General features: G+C 41.6%; 1 protein-coding gene across 10 annotated transcripts; it reads left to right on the top strand.

Annotated features, from left to right (window-relative positions):
• The first annotated feature begins 2,302 nt into the window (after positions 1-2,302).
• Positions 2,303-16,621, top strand: Pts (6-pyruvoyltetrahydropterin synthase). 10 transcript variants are annotated; one of them, XM_050156247.1, is made up of 6 exons: positions 2,476-8,454; positions 11,311-11,390; positions 12,745-12,767; positions 13,269-13,325; positions 15,837-15,907; positions 16,101-16,621. In XM_050156247.1, exons 4-6 carry the CDS (start codon positions 13,287-13,289, stop codon positions 16,222-16,224), a joined length of 234 nt encoding a protein of 77 aa, XP_050012204.1. In that variant the 5' UTR covers positions 2,476-8,454; positions 11,311-11,390; positions 12,745-12,767; positions 13,269-13,286; the 3' UTR covers positions 16,225-16,621. The 10 variants fall into 10 exon arrangements, with proteins under 10 accessions (XP_050012203.1, XP_050012199.1, XP_050012204.1 ...); XM_050156240.1 differs by lacking the exon at positions 2,476-8,454 and adding an exon at positions 8,503-9,499; XM_050156248.1 differs by lacking the exon at positions 2,476-8,454 and adding an exon at positions 9,530-9,789.
• Positions 16,622-18,105: the final 1,484 nt, after the last annotated feature.

Raw genomic sequence — 18,105 nt, 5'->3', positions numbered from 1 at the left:
TGTCAGTTTTTATGCCAATACCAGGCTGTTTTCAGTACTGTAGCTCTGTAGTAGAGTTTGAAGTCGGGGATTGTGATGCCTCCAGAAGACCCTTTATTGTATAGGATTGTTTTGGCTATCCTGGGTTTTTTGATTTTCCATATGAAGTTGAGTATCGTTCTTTTGAGGTCTGTGAAGAATTTTGCTGGACATTGCAGTAAATCTGTAGATTGCTTTTGGTAAGATCACTATTTTTACTATGTTAATCCTACCTACCCAAGAGCATGGGAGATCTTTCCATTTTCTTGTTGTCTTCTTTACTTTCTTTCTTTAAAGATTTAAAGTTCTTGTAATACAAGTCTTCCAGTTGTTTGGTTAGAGTTACTCTGAGATATTTTATGCTATTTGTGGCTATTGTGAAGGGTGATGTTTCTCTGATTTCTTTACCAGCCCTTTTATCATCTGTGTACAGGAGGACTACTGATTTTTTTTAGTTAATCTTGTATCCTGCTACATTACTGGAAGTGTTTATGAGTTGTAGAGGTTCCTTGGTTGAATTTTTGGAGTCGCTTATGGAAACTATCATGTCATCAGCAAACAGTGAGAGTTTGACTTCTTCTTTTCCGATTTGTATCCCCTTTATCTCCTTTTCTTGTCTTATTGTTCTAGCGAGGACCTCAAGAACTATACTGAATAGATGTGGAGAGAGGGGACAACCTTGTCTTGTTCCTGATTTCAGTGGAATCATTGTGAATCTCTCTCCATTTAGTTTGATGCTGGCTGTTGGCTTGCTGTGTATTGCCTTTATTATGTTTAGGTATGGTCCTTGTATCCCTGCTCTCTCTAAGACTTTTATCATGAAAGGATATTGTATTTTGTTGAAAGCTTTTCAGCATCTAATGAGATGATCATGTGGTTTTTATTTTTCAGTTTGTTTATATGATGGATTACGTTGACAGATTTTCATATGTTGAACCATTCCTGCATCTCTGGAATGAAGCCAACTTGATCATGGTGGATGATGTTTCTGATGTGTTCCTGGATTCGATTTGCCAGTATTTTATTGAGTATTTTTGCATCAATGTTCATGAGTGAGATTGGTCTGTAATTCTCTTTCTTAGTAATGTCTTTATGTGGTTGGACATCAGGGTAATTTTAGCCTCGTGAAAAGAGTTTGGCAATGTTCCTTCTGTTTCTTTTGTGTGGAATAATTTGAGGAGTATTGGTCTTAGTTCTTCTTTGAAAATCTTGTAGATTCTGAGCTGCAATCATCTGATCCTGGTTTTTTAATTTTTATTTATTTATTTATTTATTTATTTATTTATTTATTTATTTTTTGGTTGGGAGACTTTTGATGACTGTTTCTATTTCTTTACCAGTTACGGCCTATTTAATTTGCTTATCTGTTCTTGATTTAATTTTGGTAAGTGGTATTTATCCAGAAAGTTGCCAGAGACAGCAAAGCATAGCCCCTCCACTTGTGGTTCCTGAGATTCAGGAAGCAATTCCCTCCAAGCAACCCAGTGGTGGCTGAATGAGCATGTTACTTGAGGGCCAAGGAGAAAACACCTACGTGCCCCGAGGATGGCTTCTATGGCGTCTGCATACACATTTGGCAATGTTACAGATGATTCTGGCTATAGCAATTCTACTAGTGTACTTGTTCTTTATGTTCTTCTTCTCCTTCCACACCAGTGGCTTCTGAAAATATGGATGTGCTGTACAATAATATGAGTCTTCCTGATCTGATAGAGCGGGCAGGCATTGAAGCTGTAAAGCAGGTTATGGATGAAAGAATTGGGGAAATTTGGGAAAAATGCAGAAATTGTTTTTTACCTGGTTATAAAACTTGGCAAAGGATTATACTGAAACAAAAGAACTTGGCTATAATGAATAAAGTTTCTGAGGAACCTAGGATTTTTAGGGCTGACTGCCTATAGCCTTATAAATCAAAGTTGGAATTGTGAGGAACAATGGGAAAGGTAAGACAATGGAGTAAAACACACTGAACTATGCTTCTGTAACTGCAAATAGTTAGCCTCTGAGGTGAAAGCCTCAGAAGCTGTTTTATGTTTAACTCAGCTAAGAATTAAGAATATAGTAGCTGGCATGAGGCTTGGGAACTGGGAAAATGTCATATTGAATGATGTTTTGATTTCAAAGAATCTTTGTACTTTTTGTGAACTGCTCTGCCCAGGTAATGATTAACCTATGGCAAGAAAACAGAATCATTTTCCTTGTGTAAAATTTGCAATAAAAGACTGAGGTTTGAAGCTCAGGGCAGAAGAAGTAAGAAGAAAGAAAGAAGAAGAAGCAGAAGAAGAACAAGTAGAAGAAGCTGCCCTGCAGCTGATAGCCTGTCATCTTGCATCAGAATCCTGTGTTCCTGTACTTATTTCGCCTTCCAGACATCCCACATTCGAGACACACTTCTCTGCTGAGGTCCCTGGCAGAAATTTGTCCATTTCCTTTAAGTTTTCCAATTTTGTGGAGTACAGGTTTTCGAAATATGACCTAATGATTCTCTGGATTTCCTCTGTGTCTGTTGTTATGTCCCCCTTTTCATTTCTGATTTTGTTTGGTTAGTGTGGATAAAGGTTTGTCTATTTTGTTGATTTTCTCAAAGAACCAACTCTTTGTCTCATTGATTCTTTGTATTGTTTTCTTTGTTTCTATTTTGTTGATTTCAGCTCTGAATTTGATTATTTCCTGCTGTCTAGTCCTCCTGGGTGAGTTTGCTTCTTTTTGTTCTAAAGTTTTCAAATGTTCTGTTAATTCACTAGTGTGGGATTTTTTCCCAGCTTCTTTATGTAGGCATTTAGTGCTATGAACTTTCCTCTTAACACTGCTTTTATTGTGTTCCATAAATTTGGGTATGTTGTGTGATCATTTTCGTTACATTTTGGGAAGTCTTTAATTTCTCCCTTTTTGACCCATTGATACTTCAGGTGAGCATTGTTTAATTTCCATGTGTTTGTGGACTTTCTGGTTAGTGTTGCTGTTGAATTCTAATTTTAAGCCATGGTGATCCGATAAGATACATGGAGTTATTCTAATTTTTGTATCTGTTGAGGTCTATTTTGTTACCTAGTATGTGGTCAATTTTTGAGAAGGTTCTATGAGGTGCTGAGAAGAAGGTTTATTCTTTTATGTTTGCATGGAATGTTCTATAGATATCTGTTAAGTCCATTTGAGTCATAACATCTGTTAGTTCCCTTATTTCTCTGTTAATTTTTTTTTTTGTCTGACAGACCTGTCCAGTGGTGAGAGTGGAGTATTGAAGTCTCCCACTATTAGTGTGTGGGGTTTATTGTATGATTTAAGCTTTAGAAGTGTTTCTTTTACATATGAGGGTGACCTTGTTTTGGGGGCATAGATGTTCAGTATTGAGATTTCCTCTTGATGGATTTTTCCTGTGACTAATATGAAATGTCCTTCTTTGTCTTTTTTGATTGATTCTAGTTTGAAGTCTATTTTGTTAGATATTAGGATAGCTACACCTGCTTGTTTCTTAGGTCTGTTTGATTGAAAAAAATTTTTCCCAACTCTTTACTCTGAGGCAATGTCTGTCTTTAAGGTTGAGGTGTGTTTCTTGTATGCAGCAGAAGGATAGATTCTGTTTTCATATCCAATCTGTTGTTAGCCTGTGTCTTTTTATAGGTGAGTTGAGTCCATTTATATATTAAGGGATATTAATGACCAGTGATTTCTAGCTCCTGTTAATTTAGTTTTCGTTGTTGGTGATGTTATTTTGTGTGTTTTTCCCTACTTTAGGATTTGCTGCTGTGAGAGCATCAATTGTCTGTTTTTGTTGATGTAGCCAACTTCCTTGGGTTGGAGTTTTCCTTCTAGTACTTTGTGGGGCTGGGTTTGTGGGTAGGTATTGGTTAAATCTGGTTTTGTGATGGAATATCTTGTTTTGTTCTTCTATGGTGATTGAAAGTTTTACTGAGTATAGCAGTCTGGGCTGGCATCCATGGTCTCTTAACATCTGCATAACGCTTGACCAGGACCTTCCGACTTTCATTGTTTCCATTGAGAAGTCAGGTGTAATTCTTATAGGTCTGCCTTTATATGTTACTTGGCCTTTTTCCTTTGCAGCTCTTAATATTCTTTCTGTATTCTATATACTTAGTATTTTGATTATTATGTGGCAAGGGGACTTTTTTTTTTATCTAGTCTGGTGTTCTGTAAGCTTCTTGTATCTTTTAGGCATATCTTTCTTTAGGTTGGGAAAGTTCTTCTATGATTTTGTTAAATATATTTTCTGTGCTTTTGAGTTGAGCTTCTTCTTCTATACCTATTATTCTTAGCTTTGGTCTTTTCATGATGTCCCATATTTCCTGGATATTTTGTATTAAACTTTTGTTGGATTTAATGTTTTCTTTGACTGATGCGTCTGTTTCCTCTATTGTATCTTCAGTGCTTGAAATTCTCGCATCCATCTCTTGTATTCTGCTGTTCATGCTTGCATTTGTGGCTCCTCATTGTTTTCTCATGATTTCTGTTTCTATAATTACATTGGCTTGCATTTTCTTTATTGTCTCTATTTCAGTTTTCAAGTCTTGAATAGTTTCTTTCATAAGTTTGATTTGCTTTTTCTTGGTTTTCTTGAAAGGGTTTATTGATGTCTTCCAATTTTTTGTTTGTCTTTTTCTTCATTTCTTTGAGGGAATTTTTCATTTCTTTTTTAAGGGCCTCAAACATTCTCCTAAAGTTTTTTTTTAGGTAATTTTCTTATGCTTCATCTATATTTAGTTGTTCAAGTCTTGCTGTTTTAGGGTCATCAGTTTTTACTGGTGTGTTGCTCTTTGTGGTATTGCATGTGTTCTTACCTTGTCTACTCATCTTTTCCTCTGATAGGTGTGGTTGGGGCTGTCTGTGACTGGGGATCAATCTTCCAGGTGCCAGTGGATCCAAGGCTCAGATGGTGTTCTTGTGCTGCAGTCATGGCCACAGTTCCAGTCACCATATTGGTCACTCCATGTTCCTGGAGATTGCTCGGTGCTCCCGGAGTTTGCTGTGCAATACCAGGGGTCGTTCGGGCCTGCATCCACAGAGATTTCTTGCTTGTGGCTCTTTCTGCTGAGGTTGCTGCCTTGGGCCTGCTCTGGCAGAGGTCCTGGCTCAGGCCTACTCCCTCGATGGTTCCAGATCCATGCCCTGGACCCGCAGAGGTCTCTGGTTCCAGCCTATTCCCTCGGATGTCCCAGACTTGTGTCTGGACCCTCAGAGGTCCTGGCTCAGGCCTACTCCCTCAGCAGTTGCTGCCTTGTACCTGCTTCTGTGGAGTTCACTGTCTCAGTCCTGTTTCTGTAAATGTTCCTGGTCTGGATCTGCTCCTGAGGAGGTCCCTGACTTGGGATTGGTCCCACAAAGGTCTCTGGCTCTGGTATATTCCCTCGGAGGTCCCAGACTCACGCCTGGTCCCCAAGAGGTCCTGGCTCAAGCCTACTCCCTCGGAGGTCCAAGACTCATGCCCTGTGGGTGTTGGGAACTGAGCCCAGGACCCCTAAAAGAGAAACAAGTACTCTTTATTACTGGGCCATCTCTCCAGCCCCTTTATATATATATTTAAAAATATTTATGTGTTTGTGTGTGACTGTGTGTGCAGGTATGTGTAAGTGAATACAGTTGCCTGTGGAGACTTGGTGTGGTGTTGGCATCAAACTTGGGTCCCCTGCAAGAGTAGTGTGCATGCTTTCAACTGCTTAGTGCTCTCTTCAGCCCTGGTTTTATATTATCTTAGGGCTATTTCTTGAAACCATCACACAAGCATCAGTATAGTATTTAAAGATTTTTATTATTTATTGTTACTGTATTGTGTCTATGGACAGTGTGTGTATATGTGCAGACATGGAGCGCTCAGGGAGGTCAAAAAACAACTTTCTTCAGTAGGTTCTCTCCTTCCACATGGGGACTTCTGGCCAATCCTCCATTCTCTATTTTGCATCTCCACGTGGGAGTGTGGGGTGATGGATACAAGGCATTGCATTTGGCCTTTTGTGGGTTGTGGATCAAACTCAGGTCATCAGGATCACCTCACAAGCACATTTACCCTCTGAGCCATCTTGTAAGCCCCGGGGAATATTTGGAAGATAGTTTACATTTATTGAACATGTTTCCCTAGCTAAAAGAATACATGAAAAGGGGCTGGCAAGATGACTCAGCAGGTAAAGGTACTTGTAGTGCAAGCCTGGTGACATGGGTTTGGTTCCTGGAACCCACATAAAGATGGAGGGAGATAGTTGACTCTACAAAGCCATCTTTTGACCCCATATATGTGCTGTGACACTTGTGCTACCCCCCTCCCCCACACAATTTTTGTAAAAGGAATACACACAAATAAAATCAGAATAAAATTAGGTCATTACCACTACCACATAGGTGATCAGAGGGCCTGGGAGAAGTACAAGTAATCAAGGATGGTAGACTTAGAGCAGTGATTCTCAACCTCCTTACTGCTGTGGCCCTTTAATATAGTTCTTCATGTTGTGGTGACAACCCCCACATCATAAAATTTTTTATTGCTACTTTATAACCGTAATTTTGCTACAGTTTTGAACCATAATGTAAATATCAGTGTTTTCCAATGGTCTTAGGTGACCCCCATGAAAAGAGCAATCAATCCAAAGGGGTCGCAACCCATGGTTGAGAACCGCTGGCTTAGAATCTAGACCAGCACCTTTCTCTCTCCGAGTCTGTAACAGGTCACGGTCTGCTTGTTACAGTTGGTCCTAGGTGTTTGGGACGAGAAGCTAGTACTGTGTTGTTTGGTGGCCTCTGGACTGGGTGTTTCTCTAATGCCTGTGGCAAATGCTATGCTAATTCACTTCAGTTTTCCTCTTCCAGGCCACCACTACCCTCCCCGTCTTGCCTCTGCTCAGTCTTCAGAGGGGGTTGTTTTGTGGGACATTGCTTCATGCAGGTGTTTATTCAAATCTCCAGATAGATAGTTTTCCAGCTATTGATGAAAATCAGAAGGTTCTTTACTTAACTGGGCAGCAGGGGGCAGTAGAGACCATATAATCTTCACATTTCCAAGCCCTGTTTTTTACCAACAACCTTCCAGTAAAGGCAAGCTCTCCGAATCTCTGTTTTCTTTTCTTTCAGTTGCCCTGTGTCTGAACTTTTTTTTTCATCTTTGCTTCATAGTTTTTAATTACAGATATTTTTTATTTATTTATTTATTGAAGATTTCTGTCTCTTCCCCACCACTGCCTCCCATTTCTCTCCCCCTCCCCCAAAAAAGTCCCCTCCCTCGTCAGTGTCTGAACTTTAATCATAGCTCAGTTATACTGCCTAGGACCTTCTGCCTGTTCTTTGTTCCTGAAGAAGCCCTCGGAGATGTGATATGGACACGTGTTAACTTACAGTTAGGGTCATGGAATGTCAGTTTCTTCTTTAAATTTCTGTAGGGATTATTCTAAACTCCATTAACCCTTTCCTTTCCAGTGAAGTGTTCCTTATATAGAAGTGCCTGTATAGAGGTTTGCATCACATTACAATAACTAATAAGGGCTAAATCTCACGTGAGGTTTTATGAGAGGCAGGTAGACAGGGCTAACAGCAGATGTGGGAGTGTGGAGGCCGGAACATTGAGAGAGTAAGTCCCTTGATGTTCACTGAAGTCTATGGGGAACGGGGAGGATCATTCCTGTATTTCCTCAGACAAAACACAGAGGCTTAATATATCCTGTCTAAACATGGAGGTTGATGAGGTCTCCGACTTCTGGGAAGCACACAGATCTGAAGGCATAGGGACCTTTACTTCATCTCAATACAGGTGCGATGTTCAGGGTACAAGTAAGAGGAAAGGAAGAATGAGAGGGCCTGCTCCTGGCTCGGCTTTGCTACACAGAAGCAACATACATAACAGAACGGAAGCTGGCCAGGGCCGATGAGGTGGAGAGTTTGGGCTTTGAGCTTTCTTCTTTCATTTTTTTTTCCTATATGCATAGCTCCAGAGAGTAAGCCACCACTATCTGAGCAAACAGGACTCAGTTGTACCGAAATGTTATTCAAGCAGTTGGAAATTCCTTTCTCTTGGAGAGGAAGTAGATGGGAAGAAGGTAGGACCTCTTTCCCTCTATTCGTAAAAACAAGCAAACAAACAAAACACATTCACAGTACTTTGGTCTGCAATCAATATTTCCAATAGAGTTTCTGCCTCGTATCCCAAGGTAGCCAAGAATTTGTCACTATACAAACCACACCTCCATGTTTCATTTGCTTTGACTCTTCCCCTCCTGGAATTGATTATTTACCCACCTGTTGGACTCCTTAAAACCCAGCCCAGAACAATTTGGTCTCAGAAGCTTTCTTTTACCCTCTGAGGCAGAATTAGTAATCTTTCTCTTGCCACATTACCTGTTTGACTCCCCCATTAAACTGGACTTTCAGACGACAGGGACCATTTTGCTGTTCTGAGGTGCGTGTGTCTGATACTTAAAGCATCTGGCGCTGAGATCTTAGGTAAACACATTTTAAATTCAAGTTTTTGATTTACTGAGTGAATGGGGTGATGACTGTGGGGGCTGCTTTGCCAAAGGTGCGCATTTGGATCACTTACAGGATTTTACTCTTTCGCAATGGACTTTGAGCTCCCCGTCCTTCTGTCTCAAGCCCTAGTGCTGGGATTACAGGTGCACGCCACACCTGACTCCCTGACAGCCTCTAAAAGGTGCTGACCTTCTGAGACAGAAGATCCAAACACAGCCAGTGAAGGCTGCTCCAGAGCAGTGGGGATTACACCCGACTGCCCTTTCGTTTCACCGCCCTGAAAACCATCTATCTAAAACCAGTATTGGCTGGTTCCTTCAGGCTGAGGGTTCTGAAGGGTGTGTCTGTTTTCAGGCCTGCGTCTGGTTTGGGAAGGTCGTTGCGTGACATTCTTTCACCAGCATAGTGCAGTGTCAAAGTCCTCCCCACCCCGCTTGAGCTACTATACTTGTTTTACTATATTGCCTAGAATAGAACTCCTGAAATCAACCCTCAGGGCTCAGTCTCCAGACTAACTCTGCTAACAATGCACTGTTATCATTGGCTAGAATTTCCTCACACCCAGTGTGGTACTGGGCTGGAGCGCATCTGGTAAGGGCACCCGGCCGCTGGATTTTTTCTATTCTAATCCAGGGCTATCAAAAATAGAGTGACAGGGGAAGACTCCAACTATCCGGGGCAACTTAAAAATCCAGGCCTCTGGCTCTCACCCACTCGCTGCCCCAGGGTATTTCTAACTGCCTGGAAAAGACTGAACAGGAGGAGGCACAGAGAGTCTGCCTCTAGATGTACTGAGGGGCTCCAAGTGCCGAAACCACTCCAGGAGCGCTTCCGGCGGGGAGGGCCGACCTTGCACTGCGCAGCCGCGGAGGGCGGGACTGGCCTCGGCCGGGGAAGCCGGAAGCGCAGGTTGCTCCGGGGTCTCGGGCCTGAAGACCATGAGTGCGGCTGGGGGCCTTTGTCGCCGCGCGCGACTGTCACGCCTCGTGTCCTTCAGTGCGAGCCACCGGCTGCACAGGTGGGGTGTGATCACGTGTGTCACCGCAAGTGCGGGGCTTTTCCCGCTAAGTCTCAGATCGGGGGCGTGGCCACACGCGTGGGTTAGAGCCGATCTGGGGTGAGCGGAAGAGGAAATGGTGAAGGTGTGGGGCTGCATTGCTGGGCCTCACCCAGAAGGGGGCGGCAGAGCTCTGATCCCGGAGGCTCCACTGGCGAGGTTCCTTCTGTGGGCTGCCCCAAGTTGAGAGTCATGCAGCTCGCCGGCATCACATAGTACCCAGCACAATGACCTACCGGATGCAACACAGGGTAGTACCCCCTCCTTTTTTTCTTTTCTTCTCTTTCTTTCCTTCCTTCCTTCCTTCCTTCCTTCCTTCCTTCCTTCCTTCCTTCCTTCCTTCTTTCTTTCTTTCTTTCTTTCTTTCTTTCTTTCTTTCTTTCTTTCTAGCGAGTGGCACGCTTGATTATTGAATCCCAGATACCCAAGGCCACACCTTAGAGATGGTTTTGATGGAAGCTTCATTACTGACTCTCTGAACCTCGGTTTCCTTGTCTGTGGGATGAGAACAGTCATTTCTAACAGTATCCACCCACTTCCTGCCGGACAAGGCTTTGTTCCGTGCTGGAAGGTCAGGATATGGCAGAGAAAATCACATACTTGTCGCCGCCCCGTGTGTGGAGTTTAAAATGTTTTGTATAGTGAGAGAATTTTTTGTAGAAGCCTATGAACTGTAGTGTTCTCCAAGTGTGAGCCGGAGGAAATCAGTGAAATGAGAAAGATCTTAAGGAATTTAAATTGAAATTTGAAAAATCGTGTTGCGTGTGCTGGCGTGTTAGGTGCACAGCTTGCATGAAGGAGCATATGGAAGCCAAAAGAGGGCATCAGATTCCTTGGAACTGGAGTTACAGGCAGGTGTGAGCTGTCATGTGGGTGCTGGGAACTGAACCTCGGCCCTCTGTGATGGCAGTAAGCACTCTTAACTGCTAAGGCCCTCAAAGAGATTTTTATAATGGGAAGCTAAGGATGCAGAAGGTAAGGAGTTGGCTGAGTTGGTGTAGATAGGCGAATCCATTGAGTACATTGTTTTCTGTCCAAAATAACAGGTGTTTGTAGTAATTTTAAAGTTTTGCCTAATTTGAGTAACCTAAGTCTTGACATACTGGTAAGGTTTCAGTTAGCAGTAGGTGAGGCAGAGATGAGCCTGAGGTCATGTTTTTCAGGAGAAACAGCTTTTTAAGCTGCTGAGGGACAAGTGTCTCTTGTGCTTCTCATTGCTCCCTGCTCCGTTCTGCCTCGCCCCGTGGCTAACACTCAGTGTTCGTTGAGAGTTTGGAGGTGGGCTGTAGCTCGGTAGGTAGAGGGCTTGGCCAGCATGTGCCCGGGATCCATCCCCCAGCCCTGTATGAGTCAGTGTGTGCTACCAGATCCCGGAATTGTGAGGTGGAGGCAGGAGGATCGGAAGTTCAAAGTCACTCTTAGCTACATGGTGACTTTGAGGCCAGCCCAGGATATAGGAGACCTTGCCAAAAGAGAGCACACGCTGACTGTGAGTGAATTTGTTGGAATCTTGCTGTGGAACAGGTAAGTTGAAATTAAAGTTTTTGATATTTTTATGTGGTACTGTAGTTAATTAGGGAGTGTCCGTTGGTTCTTGATGGAAATGTGGATAATGAAATCCAAGTGATCTATTTAGTTCATCATCTAAAGTGAAATTAAGTTGTAAAGTCTTCAAAACCCAGAGCAGACCTAACAGAGGAATTTGACTTTACCTGACTTCGGGTGTCTTACTGCGTGCCGCACACTGACTTTTTGTGTGTTTCTTTTGTCAGCCCGTCTCTGAGTGATGAAGAGAACTTGAAAGTGTTTGGGAAATGCAACAATCCCAATGGCCACGGGCACAACTATAAAGGTGAGGGAGGACCACGTTAGTTTTTATCCTGTCAGTCAGAGCGGAGCATGTGTGATGAGTAACAGGGTCATGGTGAGAAGCCTGTGGACAGTCAGTGCTCTGAGCCCTCAGTAGAAACTCAAGGCCAAGAGCTCTGGTCTTGGTTGGGTAAGTGTTATGGTTTGCTTTACAGTTGTCTGCTCTGCTAGAGATAGTACAAAACAACAGCAACAAAAGTGATTTACATCATTTTTTTACACATTTGAATGCACAATAAAACTGCTGTTAGCCGTTTCCTTTTTATTAGGTAGAGCTGAAACTAATGTTAAAATTTTTTATAATCAATGTTTGAGGAGACAGATATGTCTAACCTGATTTAAACATCATATATATATATACATATGTATGTATATATGTGTGTGTATATATATGTGTGTGTGTATATATATATGGATTGACACATCAAATAGTACCCTCATGTATCAGTTAAAATTTAAAATTAAAAAACCTTCATAGCAAAATAAAATTTTATTCTTTTGAGTAGATAATGGCCAGTGAAAAGGGTCGGTTGCTTAGGGATATATTGTATGGCAGAAAAGTAGTTTCTTTATAAGACTTTGCTGGCAGTATTCTAAGAAAGCAGTCTGTGGGAGGAAAAAGGACATTATTCTTTAAGACATGCCTGATGCCTCAAAGCATGCTGCATAAGCCCTGGCGTATGGCAGTGTGTGGTAAGGTGGGGTTCCGTAAGGCTTCAGGAGATCCCAAGTTCTGGTTTAGTTCCTGACTCTTTTTTTCTGAGATACCCTCCCGACCTCAGTGTATTTACTCACCATGGAATAGCCAGTAGTGTTTGTGTGGGGTGGAAAAAATATGAAAGTGTAAAAGTCATTCCTTTGTAGAGGTGCTCACCGAGTTTTCAGATGCTTCACGGGAAGGCCTGCTGCTTTTCAGCAGAGCATTCTTGTGAGCCGAGTACACATTCTTGACAGTAAAGACGAACAACGAACACTTTGCCCGTGGAGGGATTGGGTCAGTTCGGGACAGAGCTGGGCATGCATTTCCACTTTTCCAGGAAGGCACTGAGTGACATCTCTCTCCTCCCAAGGCATCAGCCTTATAAGCAGAATTCACACCTTCTGTGGGGGTTGGCTTGTTTCCTCCGCTCAGCCAGAGCTCTGGCCAAGCTCCTCTGGACTGAGTTGTACACTGATTGATGAAAAAATTTGAACTAAAAGAATAGATATTTGGAGAAGAGTTGAAGGATAGCCTTGGGGGCCAGAGAGCTAACAATTTATGTTGCTGACTTGTGTCTATATGCTGAGTCACTGAAAATCATACTTTTTTGTTGGTATTTTTGTTTTCTTTCCCGTAGTTGTGGTGACAGTACATGGAGAGGTACGTGCTGGAAATGGTGTGTGGATTTGTTCAGATTGCTGGGCCATCTTCCAGACACTGGTGAAATCTGTGTTGAAAGCTTGTGTTTCAGTGGCTTCACCGCTGGCCTTTCTGTGTGGTGAGCTGCTGCTGCGCCAGGCCTCTCTGCTGCTTACAGATGGGCAGAAGATCCATTCAGGGATAAGGGTGCTGGAAGTACATGGTGCTTCTTCACTGACAGTGATAAGTGTCCCTAGGATAAAGGAAAGTGTGGGCACAGTCTGCATGTTGTACAGCCTTTATTAACTTACAGAGTTGTTTTACTTTTGAGACAGGATCTCATGTAGCCTACTAGGCTGGACTTGAACTTCTTGTGTATCCTGGAAAGGCTTTGAACGCCTGGCCCTGCTGACTCTGTTTTGCACGTGCAGAGATCACAGGCGTGAGCCACCCACCCAGCTTTGTGAAAGTGTAAATATGGAGAGCCTACTAGAGTGAGAGATACCTTTTTTTCTCCCTCAGATCGATCCTGTTACAGGAATGGTTATGAATTTGACTGACCTCAAAGAATACATGGAGGTAATGTCATATTGAGTGGTTATTATGTGATATCCCCTCAGAATAATTTTTAGTACCCCCTGTCTGCCTTATTTCTTGAGATGCCATGACTTTTATGAGTTGGGGTAGGTGGGAGAGTGGAGAGGGTTTGTGAACTGTTTCTTGATCTTCTGAGGTCTTCTTAACAGAAAGTGGAAGTTGTTGTAGTGTGGGAAGAATGTCACATGGTCATCTACTTTTCATTGGAAGAGATTCATTTTTTTATTTATCAAATTCTATCCTTTTTTTTTTTTTACAACACAGCCTTTTCTTCGAAGCCTTTGCTAGTTGTACCATTGATTATAAAATTTTTCAAAGCACATGTTTGTTTGTTTGTTTGTTTTTAAGACAGGGTTTCTTTGTATAACAAACAGCCTTCGCTATCCCGGAACTTGCTTTGAAGACCAGACTGGCCTTGAACTCACTGAGATCGAGAGATCCACCTGCCTCTGTCTGCTGAATGCTGGGATTAAGGAAATGTGCCACCATGTCCAGCCTCTTTTTCGTTTTTTAAAGATTTAATTTTAATTATGTGAATCAGCTTTTTATAGCTTAAATATTGGAAACACAAAGATGAATTGCGGAGTCTAGTTCCATAAATAACAAGTGTAGTTGACTGTGTAGAGCCTGGGAGCCGTGGATCTCTGTAAGCTGAAGCGACAGGTGGCAAGAGCTGTCCCAGGTGGGTTCTGGAAACCCAACTTGGATCCTCTGAAAGAGCATCAAGGGCCCTTACCGATCTTGAATCATCTCTGCAGCCCCAAGAGCACACTTACTTAACAACTGTGGCTTTATGCTAAGTTACTGAGACAATTCATGATAGAGATAACACATCAGATTATATTCAGTAAAAACTTCTTGATTGTGTTAACCTAAAACTTCTGTTACAAGAGATTTTAGAGATTATTTATACCAGTTTCTTCATTCCATAGATTTAAACTGATGGTTGCTGGACAGTTAACTCCATTGCCCCAGGTCATTCTCATTCACAAAGTTGAGAATTTTTTTCACTTGTTTCCATTATCCCACCATCAACCTGTTTGTTTAGTTCTTCAGTGCAGCTTACTTTATTCTCAAGGTTGACAGTATTTGTAAAACAGTGTTACTAATAATTACTTTCTCATATTGTTCATGTTTTTGACAAATTTGTTTCTTTGCCTCATTTTAAAAAGCTATTTATTAAAAATACAAAGATGAATGAATGAGACATAACCCACAGAACATACACATTACCTTTTCTAGGAGGTAAAGAATAATAAGTGATCAAAAATTATTGAGTGAGGGAGTGAAAGAATGAGTGAATAGCTCTGTGCTTGTTAGTTAAGAGAACTTCTAAAGACGGGGCTTTGCACTGACAGGGTCACAGAACATATATACACGTTCTGTGCGCTGTAAGACAACAGTGTGAGAAGCCTCGGCAGTCACGGATTGAATGCTTAGGGAGCTCTTGGGATTGTCTTCCTCCTTTGGTTGCCTAGATTAATACACACTCCCACCAGTAAAAGTGACCTCCTGTGGCTGTAGACTGAAGTTGGAGTACCGAAGGAACTGCAGTGGAGAAGTGGGGGCAGAACTGGGAGTGAACATATTTTCTTGGTATTTACATTTCTCCATCTGATTTATGTTTAAACATTAGCTGGTTTAGGAGTTGACTTAGGACTCACTCTTTTTGTATGATTCCAGTTCTGCTGAAGAAAACCAGTGATTGGTGAACCTTGAGATCAGAGCAGGTGGAAAATTAGCTTGTTTCACACGTGCTTAAACTTTTGTAGAAGAGCTAATGATAAAAATTTAGAAAGAAGCCGGGTGGTGGTGGTGGTGTCTTTAATCCCAGCACTCAGGAGGCAGAGGCTGGTGGATCTCTGTGAGTTAGAGACCAGCCTGTTCTGCAGAGTAAGTTCCAGGACAGGCACCAAAGCTACAGAGAAACCCTGTCTTGAAAAACAAAAAACAAAACAAAAAAAAAAAAAATTAGAAAGATTAAGGAAATCACAGTCTTTTCTAATGACAAGAAGAAACATTATGTTAGTATATGTAACTGTCAGGAAGTGATAATCCCACGTTTATTTTTTCTTCTAAGACAGAAGATCATTGGCAAATTATTCTTTGGGTCAGAAATTTAGAAAATGTCCATTATTTTAGACCAGGTCTTAATGACACAGGGCACCATTCTGTAGGTGGATCCGTGCTGTGGAAGACTGTTGCTAGTGCTTCTAGAATTCAAGACGTGCTAAACTGTGCCGTGAATCACGATGGCTCTGTTTCTAGGAAGTTCCAGGAACTCTCTGTTTTTGTGGTTTCTTCTGTCTGCATCAGGAGCAAGGAAACACAGTCATTACAGGAACTAGGTCTAACTTTGTTTCACAGCCTTGTAAGACTGCTCCCCAGTGTTGAGTCTTGGCTAAATAAGGGGAGGCTCAGAGACTTAGCAGGAAGGAGCCCTTTGCTGTTAGAGTCCTAATCGAGCATGATGCTATTCCCTCCTGTCTGCAGGAGGCCATCATGAAGCCCCTTGATCACAAGAACCTGGACCTGGATGTGCCGTACTTTGCAGATGTTGTGAGGTGTGTGGCACTGTCTCACTTTGAGCTGTAGAAATGAAACAAATAACATTTCGTGTGATTATTGTGCTATTTCTAAAATAATGGTGTGATAGTAGATGCTGTTTTAGAATTCCTGTTTTCTACATATATTAAAATAATTTTTTTCATTATTTGTATTTTGAACTTTTTTCTTTTCTTTTCTTTTTTTCTTCAGCACGACAGAAAATGTAGCTGTCTATATCTGGGAAAGCCTCCAGCAACTTCTTCCTAGAGGAATACTTTATAAAGTAAAAGTGTATGAGACAGACAACAACGTTGTCATATATAAAGGAGAATAGGTCTTAGAGTTGAATTATAGAGAGGCTGACTGCTTTTCTTAGTTGAAGAAGCTCTTTGTCCCTTTAGACTATCCAGCAGTCATCACATACTTGTGTCTCTACATTGTGTTCTGGATTGCCTGAGCGTTTAAATGTGTAAAGTCCACATTTAAATGTATTTAAATACCAAACTTAAAATATATTTTTAGTGAGGAAGCAGGGGAGAGCTGAGGACTGAACCAGGGTCTCACCCACGCCAAGCATTCTGAACTGCTTGCTTGTGATGGTGGTGTATTCCAATCCTCTCTGTGCCATTTAGAGATCTGTTGTCTAGAGATTAAAAATTATTTCATTCTCAGCAGAATGCTTTGGTGTGGAATTATTTAGAGACAAAATAAACCCATTTTCATTATATGTATTCTCTGTTATCTGTCTCATTTTTAGCATTTGTTTCTTCTTGGTATAATATAAATAGCAAAAATGTTTATGCAATTTATAGAATGTAAGCCTTAGGGGAAAATTTAGAGGGGCATAAAGTCTGGAGACTATATTTCTTTTTAAGAGTTTAGTTATTTTTAATCGTGTGTGATGATATATATATATATAGTTTATTTTTCATAATATATGTAGTTTATTTTGGGGTTATGGCCCATTTGTAATTTATTTATTGATTGATCTTAAATAACTCAGATTTTTCAATGAAAGCTTCTTATCAGTAAAATGAGAAAAATGTCTACCTTACCTGGTATTTGTAGAACCTGAAAGACAAAGTACCTTCTAAAGTAATAGCAGCAATTCTGCCTTTCAAGTAATCAGTATAAAATATTACACACAAATAAACTTTTTGGCAACTGAAACATAGTAATTAACTAAGTGGGCATTGCATTGTCAGAATTTATAATAAAAGTCCTTTCTTTAGCCTCCGTGGCTCTATTTTTCTGCATGTGCTTGTGGAATCATAAGCAATGCTTAAACCCTCTCAATGTTCATTAGGTGGCCCATTCTGAGAATCTGGTGTATACTATTTGTGATGGGAAGAGAAATACAAAGCCCTATACTTAGGAAGTTTGGAAGCTTGGTGATGGTGGTGCACGCTTTTAATTCCAGCATTCAGGAGGCAGAGGCAGGTGGATCTCTGTGAGTTCGAGGCCAGCCTGGTCTACAAGAGCTAATTCCAGGACAGGCTGCAAAGCTACAGAGAAATGGCTGAATGGTGGTGGTGCACACCTTTAATCCCAGTATCGGGAGGCAGAGGCAGGGGGATTGCTGTGATTTCAAGGCCTTCCTGGTCTACAGAGTGAGTTCCAGGACAGCCAAGGCTACACAGAGAAATCCTGTCTCAAGAAAGAAATAATAATAATAAATTAGAGAGAGAGAGAGAGAGAGAGAGAGAGAGAGAGAGAGAGAGAGAGAGAGAGAGAGAGAGAGAGAGAGATTTAAGTCTCTAGGGACTGGAGAGGTGGCTCAGAGGTTAAGAGCTCCTATTCCTCTTCCAGAGCACTAGAGTTGATTCTCAGCATCTGCATCAAGTGTAAAACAGCCTGTAACTCCAGCTCCATGGAATCCTATGTCTCCTTTGGCCTCCATGGTCGTCTACACGCATGTCGTCAGGCTTTACCCCAGATGCTTTTGCCTAGTTAGAGATCTTGTTGGCTCCAAGATAACATTTGCTTATTCTATTTGCTCTCCTATTAAAATCTGTCTGTCTTTCTATATCTCCCTGAATGAGTGAGTGAATTAGTGAGTGTTCGTTGAAAAATCCAAAGATACTATACTTTGTACTGGTGTCTTGTTTTTCGTGGGGAACCAGAGTGACCCAAGACGTTCCCAGGTTCTGATGAAAGGACAAAGGGAACTCTAGTCTTTGTCCTTGTCTAGGAATGGTCTCAATTTGCCAGTCTA

Source organism: Alexandromys fortis, unplaced genomic scaffold (genome assembly GCF_014885135.2).
Source record: "Alexandromys fortis isolate MF-2015 unplaced genomic scaffold, M_Fortis_MF-2015_v1.1 scaffold_89, whole genome shotgun sequence".
NCBI classification, from domain to species: Eukaryota; Metazoa; Chordata; class Mammalia; order Rodentia; family Cricetidae; genus Alexandromys; species Alexandromys fortis.
This window is presented reverse-complemented; position numbering and strand designations above follow the sequence as displayed.